The sequence below is a fragment of the Hyperolius riggenbachi genome, chromosome 4 (assembly GCF_040937935.1).
Source record: "Hyperolius riggenbachi isolate aHypRig1 chromosome 4, aHypRig1.pri, whole genome shotgun sequence".
Classification (NCBI taxonomy): Eukaryota; Metazoa; Chordata; class Amphibia; order Anura; family Hyperoliidae; genus Hyperolius; species Hyperolius riggenbachi.
This window is the reverse complement of record NC_090649.1, coordinates 427,610,306-427,623,386: the sequence shown is the minus strand read 5'-3', so window position 1 is coordinate 427,623,386 and position 13,081 is coordinate 427,610,306. Positions and strand designations below refer to the sequence as shown.

Sequence of the window (13,081 nt, the reverse complement as noted above, 5' to 3'; positions counted from 1 at the left end):
GGGAGATGCTACAGATTTGGCACGCATTCGGCGTGAAAACAGGCTCTTAACCTCCCTGGCGGTTAATTTTTTTTGCCAAATGGGCAAAAATTGTTTTTACATTTTTTTTTTTGTTTCATGTAAAGCTACCAGAGTGGTAGCTACATGAAACACCACTAGAGGGCGCATGTGTCCCTCTAGTGCGATCGTCGCCGGCACTAATAGCAAACAGGGGAGTGCGTATATAACGCGTTCCCCTGTTTGGCTTCTCATGTCGCCATGGCGACGATCGGAATGACGTCATGGACGTCAGCCGACGTCCTGACGTCAGGCGCACCCGATCCAGCCCATAGCGCTGCCCGGAACTCATTGATCCGGGCAGCGCAGGGCTCTGGCGGGGGGGGGGCCCCCTTTCGCCGCTGCGTGCGGACGATCGCCGCAGATCGTCGGCGATCGAGCTGTGCGCGCGGCTAGCAAAGTGCTGGCTGCGCGCACAGCACTTTGAATGGGGCGAATCGCCCCAATAGAGCCGGAGAAATCCTCCTACGCGGCATAGCCCGAGCTCAGCTCGGGGTTACCGCCAGGGAGGTTAAACAATACCAGTTGCCTGGCATTCTGCTGATCTTTCCTGTATCAGTAGTGTCCTAATCACACACCTGAAACCAGCATGTACCTAATCTTGTCACATTTTTGTCAGAAACATCAATCTGCATGCTTGTTCAGGGTCTATGGCTAAAAGTATTAGAGGGGATGAGGAACAGCTTGTTAATGATGATTATTATCATGTAAAGCATTTATAGAAGTGATCATTACAAGCACAGGCCCAATAAAGAGCTAATACTGAGGTCGAGGAAGAGGGACCGACGCGGCTGCAACTTCTGCAACCTCTATTGCTACGCCACTTGTCCCAGCTACTGACCTTCCCTTTCTCTGCAACTCCAGATCAGGTGTTTTTGTGCCTACAAATGTTATGGCTGTGAAGATCCTGATGGCCACACTTGTTTTATGACCCTTGTATGATAAACCCCCATGTTGTGCGGGTCCCCCAGGGAGACAAAGGGAGGGTTGCAAACATTAAGGGCCCTTTTCCACCGCAAAACCGGCGATTCCCCGACGTTTGCGGCCGCGATTTTGCTATGCTATGCACTGCATAGCAAAATCGCGGCAAATATCGCTCCGCCGCGTGTTCGCGTTCCCGTCAAAAGCGAATCGCGGTAGTGGAAATGACCTACCGCGATTCCTATGTTAAAAAGCAAACCGTAGCGATTGTAAAATCGCTAGCGGTTTGCGTTTTTGCGATTCAGCCAGCGCAAACGCGCTGGTGGAAAAGGGCCCTAAGGGAGCCCATCAAAGTCTTGCTGGGGGGCAAGTGCTGAGCGACTTATAATGTGGTCTTTGAAGAGCTTTTCCCTGCAATTTGAGCTTAGAAAAGCGCTTTTATAAGCGCTTTTGCTCAGCAATGATTTTCTTCATTTCCTGACATCAGTCAGGAAGGGAACTCTTTCATCCGGAAATGAATAAATACAATGTATTTATTTCTAAAAGCGCTGGGGAAATCGTTATACAAAGTGCTTTTTCAAGCGTTTTGCAATTTCCCTATGCCTTCCATTGAGCCAAAGTGCTCAGAAAATGGTACATGTAGTGCGTTTGAGGTTTCAATGAAATTGAAACGCTCACATGTGAACACTGCCATAGTAAATCATTACACAAGCGCTTTTAGGGCGATTTGCAAAATTGCCAGCGCTTACAAAAAAAAATCTGCAAACGCTGATAGTGTGAACAAACCCTAATACTATATACTTTAAATGTGTGGCTCAGCTGTTGAGCAGGATAATGATGATTTCACAGGTCACCTGACTTTTGCTAGTTCATCTGTGTAAGCGGGCTTTCGGTACCACAATAGCCAAATTATAAACCTCGTTTTGTAAAAAAGAAAAAAAACTGCTCCCATACATGTATCATTATTATGTTTTTATTTGTCCGAAGTTCATTATATTTTGCTATACTGGGTTGGGTGCAGAAAGAGATTGAAAACGGACTCTCGATGTCTAATTTTCCATGTCAACTGAAGTCTAGTTTCCTGTGTTTTCCCAGCTGCCATTGCTCTGCTCGTGACATTTACTCATGAGGTGTGTGTGATGTGCACTTCAGCCAAATCTCTCGGTTATCGTAAATAAAGGCTCCAACACCTCTGGCTATTTTTGAAAGGAAGTGAATAGGTTTATAAACCATATTTTCCTGCATTGAGGGTTGTCTCCCCTGAAAGCTTTTAGCTTTACTGGTAATCTTGAATAGAAATCTAATCCGTCATGTGAAAACAGCTTCCATCTTGGAGATGTCATCACATTTAAGAGGCTTTAAAAGCACATTACCTGTGGGATCGGGTAATTGTTACTTAACATTACATACAAAAATCCCAGAATGGTATGCTATATATCTGTATCATATATCTATGTCATTTTCTCAAGGACGTAACCCACTAAACCAAGGATGTAAACTGGAGTTCAAAGACTCTCCAAATTAATTTTTGAGCCTTCTCACATGGGAGGTGCCTAGTCATAATGATATCAATGGGACAATTACCAAAAATACCATTCTTTCTGAAGAAATAACACCATTTTTCAATAATTTTGTATAAGAGTGACCGTAAGCTTAAACGGTACCTGAACCGACTAAAATTATTCAAAATGAAAACAAGAGGTACCTGCAAATGAGCATTACATACTTACCTAGCTGTCAGTTCCTCTCAGAAGCTCTGCATGTTCTTCTAACAATGATCCCTTCCAGTTCTGACTAGTTCTAGTCATATTTGTTTCTCCAGGAGCTGAAGGCCTTAAGCTGGCCATACACTGGCCCGATTTGCCGCCGTTTGGACAGCAGATTCGATCACTGGGATCGAATCTGCTGCCAATCGTTCACGCTACACGCCGAATTTCGATCCATTCCGTCCGATCCCGTCGATCGCGCCATGCGGACAATAACCGTCAATCGCCCACGGGTAAAGAGCGCATCGCTAGCGGTGTTCGACTGCCTGACGACCGACGCAATAGAGCTGCAATACATTACTTGCTCCGCCGGCGCGACTCCCGGGTCTCCGCTCTTCTTCTCCGCTCTGGTCTGGTCTGGTCTCCGGCATGCGTCCCTTCTTCCTGTCCCGGCAGGAAGTTTAAACAGTAGAGGGCGCTCTACTGTTTAAACTTCCCCCAGACAGGAAGAAGGGAAGCATTCCGGAGACCAGACCAAAACGGAGAAGAAGAGCGGAGACCCGGGAGTCGCGCCGGCGGAGCAGGTAATGTATGCGGGATGGGGGGGAAGCGGCGGCAGCACCACCACAGATTGTGAATGGTTTCAGGCTGAAATCGGTTCACAATCTGTTTGCAGTAAAGGTAGCCATACGATCCCTCTCTGATAAGATTCGATCAGATAGGGATCTGTCTGTTGGTCGAATCTGATGGCAAATCGACCAGTGTATGGCTACCTTTAGTGACCTTCTGCACATACGCCCGTCCCCCTCTTTGGTCTTGTCCACCTTGGGCTTGTGCGGGTCTGTGCTCAAGAGGGAGATTTTTCAGAGTTAGAGGTTAACAGAGTGCTAACCCAGAAGATGTTACGGGGCTAGCGCCATTTTTAAAATGGAGGACGGAGAATTTAATCTTTCACGGTGGGTGAACAGAACATAGGAGGGTAGATTGATGAATGCACTCGCGCAGCAGCACTGTCTGACTTATAAACAAACGTCCTGGAGCCATTAAGAGGCTCTAGCAGGACGTTTTTATAAGTCAGCTTGCCATTAAAGCGGATCCGAGATGAAAAACTAACTATAACAAGTAACTTGTCTATATATCTTATATAAAGTTTAGATGGTTTATACAGCAAATCTAGCTGCAAACAGTTTTAATAGACTATGACTATTTATTCCTGTGATACAATGACAGCGGCCATGTTGTTTGTAAACATTACACAGAGGCAGGCTTATCTGTATCTTGAGCCATCAGCCTAATCCCCTCTCCTCCTCCCTCCTCCCCTCTGCCTCTGAAATTAATGGCTAGTAACACCTCCTCCTCCTCCTGCCCAGACTGAGCTCCCATGAGCCCTTGCTACTGCCTTGGCTCTCTGAAAACCTGTGGGTGTGGCTTTTTTAGTTTATAGGGAATTAGAGTATTAAAACAAAAACAAAAAAGTATTTGGCTTGAGGAATGCCCTATAAACAATAGAAAAGGAACACAATTATGCAATGTGTAAAAGTTCACCTCGGATCCACTTTATATGTGGTTAACAGCTAATCTACTAAAAATATTCATGTATGCCTAGCTTTATTTGAATAGTGAAAAGTTGCACAGCTAATAAAAATAACATTGCTCTGTTGCATATTTTAGATAATCTGCTGATCCTCAGTTAGATGAATTGACAATGCGGTGCAATTTACGACTCCTTTTGGTAGATTGTTGCTGACAGGAAACTACTTGTCCTGATTGCTCACCTCTTGTTGACATTCAGCGCTGTCAGTCATTCCACTTTCCTGACAAGTGTGTGACTCCTCTCCTGGATTTACCCCTCCCAGCTTCAGCTTTATAGAGCTTGCAACATCCACAAAGAAACTCTGCCATGCCTTTTACGGTTCAGAATAAGGTTAAGCTGTTTATGCCATACAGAGCGGTAAAGCATTGTTTATCCCAGAGTGGGTTTAGGGTGATGCACTACTTTCTTATCATGGTGGGTGAAGCAACACGACAGGCACTACTGAGTTACTCTATATATGTCAAACTTTGGAGATGACCTTCACATGAAATAATTAGATGGACCTGACTGACATATAGGAAAATGGAGAACATAAGTAATCCTGCAGCCTACACTGGGATTATCTAAAATTGTCTACTGTTGGATCACACGGAACCCCCAACTGGGTCTTATTGTATCATAGCAAGCAGAGCCCCCAGGTAGATATGCTGAAAGAGAAACTTTACCTAAAGATAGTGGTAGGGTAAAAAATAAATACATTAATCAAGACATTGCAAAGTGAGAAGTTAATCATTTCTAGATACTGTATATCCTCTATTTTTTGATATCATGTAATATGTTCATTTATTTGATTCCCTGTGGGCCTGCATGCCAGCATCTTTACTACTGGCATACATGGAAAAAACGGAGAGCACAAGTTGCCCGTACCTGTAAACACACCCACTAAATGTGATAGGATTAAATGTTGTTTTATTTACAGCAAAGTCCCCTGTTTTTTGTGGGGAGTTTGCCGTCCATAAAATATTCACCGAGCCTGCAGCGACATCCTTTAGCCCTTAGTGCTTTCCGGTGTCTCTGCATGGCTCCCGGCGGGTGACATGACCCAGTGCGGGTCAGGTGACTTGCCAGGAGCCGTACACAGAGAAAGCTGGAAAGCCGGCAGGAGCCCACTACAAGATTTAGGATGTCACTGGAGATTTGGTTAGTATTTTTAGCCTGACCAGTTGGGCAGGGGGGGGGGGGGGGTTACCACCTATTTTCTGTGAGTACAAAAAGTACGTCTAGATGGGCACAAACAAGCTGCATCTTGTAATATGTCTGTAATTTCCTAAAATTGTAAACCCTGATGTTTTTGGTTTTAATAATCATAAGGTGGCCATGCACCGTTAGTTTGCCACCCGATGTGGCAAACCGATCAATCCCTCTCTGATCTGTATCTGATCAGAGAGGGTCTGAACCCCCTCATACCTTGCACACACAGATTTTCAATAGATTTCAGTGTGACATGTATTAAAAATCTATCAAACATTGCACTGTCATAGGGCCATCGATCTACCACCATATCCAATCGACCAAAGTTTTCTGTCAGGTCTGATCATAGCTTTGATAGTTTTTTTGCCATAAATTGAGTAAAATTACTACGTTTATGAAATTGCAATCTATAACTTGCGATTGTGTGCTATCATTTATGTGACTATTTCATTAAAGTTTACTTTTGCACTCTACTCCAGAGAGCTCTTATTTTAGGATATGAAGTTGAGGTGCTGGAATAATTTGATATGCAATAATTTGCTGTTCTTGGAGTTGTGCTGTTCTGAATTTCAAACTATCTCTTCCCAAGTACCCATAGCAATGATCAAAAAAAGTACCTTCTAAGGTCGAGTACCTTTGGTCTGAGGAGGAATGACTCCCATTGCCGGATCTGAAGTTGAAAGTGTTTTTCTCCTTTTTTGTTGTAGCTAATTAATCCTATTTTCTGCCTTCTAGTCTTGGGTCTTCTAAGCTCATTCTTAGCTAAATGTCTTCAAAGAACACATAGAGATGGTATTTAGATGATGCGTTTTTTTTTTCCTTTCCAGAAGACATTGTGCTGTGAAAATCTTACATCTTGACAGCGTTTTAATTAAATACTTTAAGCTTCATAATCGGAAGTGTGGCATGAAACTGTTGATGCATAGGCGGTAAAAGTAATTTCGATACGGTTAAGAAAGTATCTGTGGTGGGAATGGGAGTAGTCAACGTGTTGTTAATTTACAACTGCCCAGGTGTGTGAAAGGGAAATGTACAATCCTAGCAAAAGCAAGTTGGTCACCTGTAGTTGTACTGGGAGTTGCAAAGTTGGATTTATTTTAATTTAATGTTTTCTTCTTTTTGTTTTTTCCAGCAAACTCTTCTCTTCTTGGCGGTGGGGGAGGTAAGTTTTGTTTTCAGCTACTTTTTGTAAATGTAATTTCCTCCATAGTTCTAAAACGTAAATGTACATCTGGCCAGTGGCGTGGCAATAGGGAATGCATGGGCAAAAGTGTCTATTATTTTTGCATTCATTATTGCAAAAATAATGTTAAATCAACTTTCTAGTGAAAATGCCATCTGAAATCATTTTATAATGTGTGATTTTTTTTGCATTTTTGGAGAATTTTCATGCTAAAAGCAACCCAGCAAGGTCATGGCAAACCAGAACTCATTGGAGTGTGTGAGGGGCTACAATGGACCAAAAAGCCCTCTTACTAAAATGTTATGCAAAACAAAAGTTTGCTGCCTTAAAACAGAAAGTATTTGCAATATTTCAGGTTGGAGTGACCTATGAGATTTCTCCCAGTGCATCACTGCTGAAATATGCAAATCGCCCATTGTTTCCACTGTGAGTTAAACACACCTCCAGAGTATGTTTTTTTGTGTTTCGTGGTAAAAATAATTTTCAAGTTTTTTGCGGTAAAGTAACAATTTTTTGCATTCTCGCCATATTGCAAAAATTATATTTTTGCTAAAATTTTCTCAAAATAAAAAATTTTCAAGCAGCATTGGTTGTAACCACACCGGGGCTCTTGGGCCAGAGGGGCCCTTCCTCAACTGCAGCATTAGCACTTTATTGATCCTGTACTGGGAATAAAGAATTCTATAGATGCTTTGAATATTAGTAATCATTAACAAACTGTTCTCCATTCCCTTCTTGCACATCTGGCACTGTAGTTGCCATTGGTAGGTTTTGGTGCGCCATATTAATTATATATAGCGTGCTTGGGGGGCCCAAAGTAAAACTTGCACTGGGGCCCATAGCTCCTTAACTACGCAACTGCATCTGGCCATTACTTAAGACACCTGAAGTAGGAGGAGGCTGCCATATTTGTTTACTTTTAATCAATGCAGATTGCCTGGCATCCTTTGTTTAAAATGCTTTTAGCCATAGACCCTGAACAAGTATGCAAATCATCTGACTATAGTCTGACTAGATTTGCTGCATGCTTGTTTCAGGTGGGTTATTCGGACACTACTGATGCATGAAAACTCAGCTAGCTAAGTGCTAGCTAACATTTAATTCAGCCACTTAATAGATTAATGCTAGGGCACTCCTGAGGCTAGCAAAACCTTTTGAGCGGCATACCCAACACAGTGTTAGGCATACCGCCAGGGACGGATCTGGGGGAGGGGGCAGGCACAGTTTGTTGAATTCTTAAAAATTTGGATGGGGAATGGCAGTTTACGCGCCAATACCTTACCTTTAGGCGCCAAAACCTGACCTTGCCCCAGGCGCAACTTGGTCTAGATCCGTCCCTGCATACCGCTCGGGAGGTTAAATTGTGTTCTAATCTAGAGAAGGCTTTAATGTATACTTGGCTGGTTAACTTCACTTATTAAGCATGTATGGAACAAGATAACTTCACTAAGCTTAGTATATCTGTAGTTATCAAGAGTGATAATTAAGAGTTGATTTTTTTTGTCCTGTAGGCTTGATATTTTTGTTACATGGAGTTTGTCCACTGCACTGCATCTGAGTTTAATACATGTGAGAACTACTGTTGGTCTCCCTGAAATGTTTGTTTTGCTTCCAAATGTATTTTTTTTACAGTTCTGATTTGCAGATAAATATGACTGGTTGTTATAGACATATGGGGCTAGTCTACTTTAGGGGACCAAGCAGGAAACCTCATAGGGAAAATGCACTCATGTAATTGGGTGGGCAGCACCCTCTCGAACTGCTAGATTTCATATAGGTTGTAGTAAATTACTCCCACAATATTCAGCAAATCACAATGTTTTGTGCTGTAGAAGGTGTTGTGATTGGAGAACTGTTCCCTATGAGGTTTCCTGCTGGGACTAGTGCTGAAAATCTTACCCTACGGTACAGTTTTATCTTTGTTCCTCAAGAACATCTATACAGGTACCCAGAAATCCTGTAACCAGTGCTACATGACCAGGTATGGCGATAGTTCACCAGTGGAAGCAGCTTGGCAATAATGGAAGAGACCAATTCAATTGACATCTCAAGTCTGTGTTTTATCCATATAAAATCACAAACACTGGTCTGCATGACAGCCGGGTGCCCCAGGTCACTCCATATACAAAGAAAGGCCATTTCTGAGGAAAAAAAAAACACACAGAGCAGCTTGTCAAGTGGTGTCACAGGGTTGCAATATATTACAGGACTTAGTCACCAGTTCACTGTGCGAATGGTCCATTAATAAGATTTCATCTTACTAAAGCTGGCAATCAGCAAAGTGCAAATCGCAGACAAAAGCACCCCAGTGGGAATAAGGCCTTATGCTGTTGTTTCCAACATCCATCATATCATATCCAACACCCATCATATCAGTGCTTTACAAAGTAGAACATCAAATCATTCATATTACTCTACCTTGCAACAACACACATACACACTAATAGGGCTTTTGCATCACATGTCGACCGCTTGAAGACATAGCAAACACCATGCTGACTGTGTCCCAGAGAAGAGGTGAACTCTAAAGTAAAGTCCCGCAAGGGAAGAGTTTAAAGCTACAGGGGTCCAGAGGTTTACAGTCAGTTCAGGCAATATCTAAAGGTCTGTTGGGTTGCCCAGCGTGGAGGCCCATGCAGAGTCGACTTAGTTGCTGGAAACATGATGGTGTTTAGCGTGTACAGGTGTCCCCTGATATTAGTTTCTTCTGCTTCAGCAATCCACTCAATTAGAAAACCTTCACCTAGTACAACGGAAGTACCCGTAGATGCTTCTTCTCTGTCTACTCTCTCCATAGGAGAGGATCTGTCTAAACAGCTTTTGTTTGTTAATGACCACCCAAAATTATCACAAAGAGATTGTTTTTGGGTGAAAGGACTTGTAGAAATGTTTTAATTAAAGTGACTCTAAAGTTAGAGAGAGATTAAGGCTGCTATATTTGTAATCGCCTAACTGTCCTTATGATTCACTTCTAATACTTTATTCCACTGAGAACAAGTATGGAGATTAGGTTGTTTGTCTAAAGCAGGCCTAGGCAAATTTTGCTGAGCCCGGGCTGCGCATGCCTAGCCTCCTCCCCTTTACCTTCCTGAAGAGTTGCGAGCGGCGATTAGCAGGGGGTAATATGCTGCCACGTACCCAATGCGCAATGCTGGAATCAGCGAGCAGGTGAGTTTCAACCCCCGCTAATTGCCTGCTCGCGTCTCTGCAGGGAGGGAGGGGGAAAAGAGCGGAATCCGGGCCACCTATCTGCGGGCCCGGATGTACAGCTGCCTGTAGTTTGCCCAGCCCTGGTCTAAAGTCTCATACACATGTATGAGAACTGTTGCCCAGCAGGGATCAAGACAAATCCCTTGGGTAGCAGTTTGGGACCCAATTCTATACAGACCTGTCATTTGCCTGCATGCTAGTAGGCTGATGTCTGTTACTATGGATGGGGTGGGGCGGAGGAATGAGGCACGGCACATGGCAGAGCGGCTTGGAAAGAGAGGGTCGGGGGGAGATTGGGGGCTGTTCCAGTGTTTGGGTCCATTAAAGATCTGGCATGTAATGCTGGGAATACACGTTTCGATTCTGGCACTCGATTATGCGCCCGATCGTTTTGCCCACTCGATTCTCTTATCTTCCACTCGTTTTTCTTATCTTTTTTCAATTCACTTCAATGAGAAATCGAGCGGCAAACCGATCGAACGGTGATCGGACATGTCAGAAATGATCTATCGAGCCATCTTAATCCAGCCGTGTATTCCCAGCATTAGACCTGTAGGTGACATTGAACAGCTGCTGTACATGGCAAATGCTGGATTCCCTGCTGATGTAATATTTATGGGCTGCTTTGGCTAAGTTTAATCTCGTCTACTTAAGTTTTTATGTAGCTCAAAGTTTGACCACATTAAGCACATGCTTGTTCCTGGTATGTAAAGGTGCGTACACATGCACTACTAAAGAGAACGACGGGTCAGTCAGACCCTCCCGCTGGGCAGGCATTCTCCCGACAGTAGTGCGTGTGTACAGTCTATCTGCAGACTGATGAGGCTGTTTCTGAACGATCCGCTCAACACTTTTAAGTAGACGCGATTAAACTCCGCTCAGCGGACCGTTCAGAAACGGCCTTATCAGTCTGCAGACTGACTGTACACACGCACTACTGTCGGGAAAATGACCGCCCAGCGGGAGGGTCTGATAGACCTGTTGTTCTCCTTAGTAGTGCGTGTGTACGCACCTTTTACATACCAGGAACAAGCATGTGGTTAATGTGGTCAAACTTTTAAGCTACATAAACACTTTTCAAGAGAACCCGAGGTGTGTTTAAAGAATGTTATCTGCATACAGAGGCTGGATCTGCCTATACAGCCCAGCCTCTGTTGCTATCCCAAACCCCACTAAGGTCCCCCTGCACTCTGCAATCACTCATAAATCACAGCCATGCTGTGTGGCTGTGTTTACATCTGTAGTGTCAGTCTCAGCTGCTCCCCCGCCTCCTGCAGAGCTCCGGTCCCTGCCCCCGTCCCTTCCCTCCAATCAGCAGGGAGGGAAGGGATGCAGGCGGGCACTGGAGTTCTGCAGGAGGCGGGGAGAGCAGCAGACTGACACTATAGAGATAAACACAGCCAGCTCTGACAAGCTGTTTGTCAGCAGCGTGGCTGTGATTTATGAGGGATTGCAGAGTGCAGGGGGACCTTAGGGGGGTTTGGGATAGCAACAGAGGCTGGGCTGTATAGACAGATCCAGCCTCTGTATGCAGATAATATTCTTCAAACCCACCTCGGGTTCTCTTTAAGTAGACACGATTAAACTCCGCTCAGTAGTGCCATTCTGGCCAATCACTGCACTCGCTGAGATCAGCGAGCGCAGTGATTAGCCAGAATGGCAGAGCCTGCTCCCGCCCTCAAGACCATCGGCCCCCTCCTGATTGGCTGGCGGCGTCTGATAGGAACATATGGAGGCAGAAGCCGGGAGGAACAGCGATCGAACCCGCTGGTGGGTGGGACAGCATATGGGTCAGCGTGTATGACCAAGACTGCCAGTTACTCAAAATGGGCATTTCAAGACGAGCGAGGCAGCACTCTGACAGATGAGACTTCGTGGAACGTACGCATGGACGCCGCTGTACACGGAAGCATCAGGCCAGGAGGAAGTGGGACAGCAGGGGTCAGCATGTCGGGCCGCTGCAGCGGCCATGATTGACATCTAAAGAAAGATTATGGAAGTGGAGGCCACGTGGAGACTACCTTTAAAGTGAGTGACACGCTGACGACCGATGTTTGTGTGGGCCCCAGGTGCTGGTTCAAATAGTTACATTCGGACCATAAGACGCACACACTTCCCCCCTCCCCCACACACACTTTTGAGGGAGAAAAAGTGTGTCCTATGGTCCGGAAAATACGGTACATTTCTAGACTTATACTCGAGTATATACATATATGCACTGAACATCTCCTGCTCCTCTCCACCTGTTCTCTCTATATAGAACTTTATACTGTATATTACTTTCGTAGTTAGATCATGCACTAGCCCATCTGATCATCGTTAAATGTTTCTCAGTAGCTGTAGCCAGTGAGTCACGAACTGTCAATTAAAAGTGATTTTTCTTATAGTATTTTAGGCATAAATTCTGTAGATAAGGATAATATGATAATGAAAATCTAAAAGATTAAAAAAAATATTCCCTATACATTTTTAGAAAATGGCATGTAAAGCTAAGTATGATTGAACACTGCAATTAATCGTCTCTAAAAATGACACATTTAATGTTTTATTCTGAAGTTCCTTGTCTAGGTGTAGAGCTGATCTGGCAGCAGAAGGAGGGATATAAAAGTTGTGCAGCAAAGATGAGAAAAAATGTTCCCCAAAATGTTATGCCATTATCTTGAGCTATCCTACCCTAGATTAAAGTGCTGTCCATTCATGTCGCCAGGCATATGATTTTGCATACTTTCATAAAAGGCCTCGTACACACTTTGTCATCCTTTAACGACCATTGTCATGAAAATCTTAAAATTTAAAATCAATAAATATATGTAAGCCTATAAAGATAAGAAGTGTGTTTCTTCCAGTCTCCAGGATAAAATGAGCCATAAATTACTTTTCTCCAATGGTGCTGTCACATACAGTAGGTAGTAAAAAAAGCTGACAGAATCGGTAGGTTTTGGGCTAGCCCATCTCCTCATGGGGGATTCACAATGTTTTCTTTGTTTTAAAAGCACTTAGTGAATGACAGTTGCACTGTCCGACTGCCAAAAAAGTGTGCAGCAAGCAGGAAGGCTGGCCAGCATCTTTGTATAAATCCTTTTTTTTTCAAGGAGTGTCATTATAAAGAATAAAAGCCTTGCTGAGAATCCCCTATGGAGAGATGGACTAGCTAAAAACCTGTCAGTATTGCCAGATTGCTACTACCTACTGTAAGTGACCGCAACAGAGGAAAAAAGT

At 43.9% G+C, this 13,081-nt stretch overlaps 1 protein-coding gene across 5 annotated transcripts in view; it reads left to right on the top strand.

The window, feature by feature from the left end:
- MACROD2 (mono-ADP ribosylhydrolase 2) overlaps positions 1-13,081 on the top strand; it is a 3,010,403-nt gene that overhangs the window by 949,531 nt on the left and 2,047,791 nt on the right. For all 5 annotated transcript variants that reach the window (XM_068232461.1, XM_068232460.1, XM_068232457.1 and 2 more), the window contains exon 4: positions 6,602-6,631. In XM_068232461.1, coding sequence (XP_068088562.1) covers positions 6,602-6,631 — 30 coding nt within the window. The remainder of the gene's footprint in view (positions 1-6,601; positions 6,632-13,081) is intronic.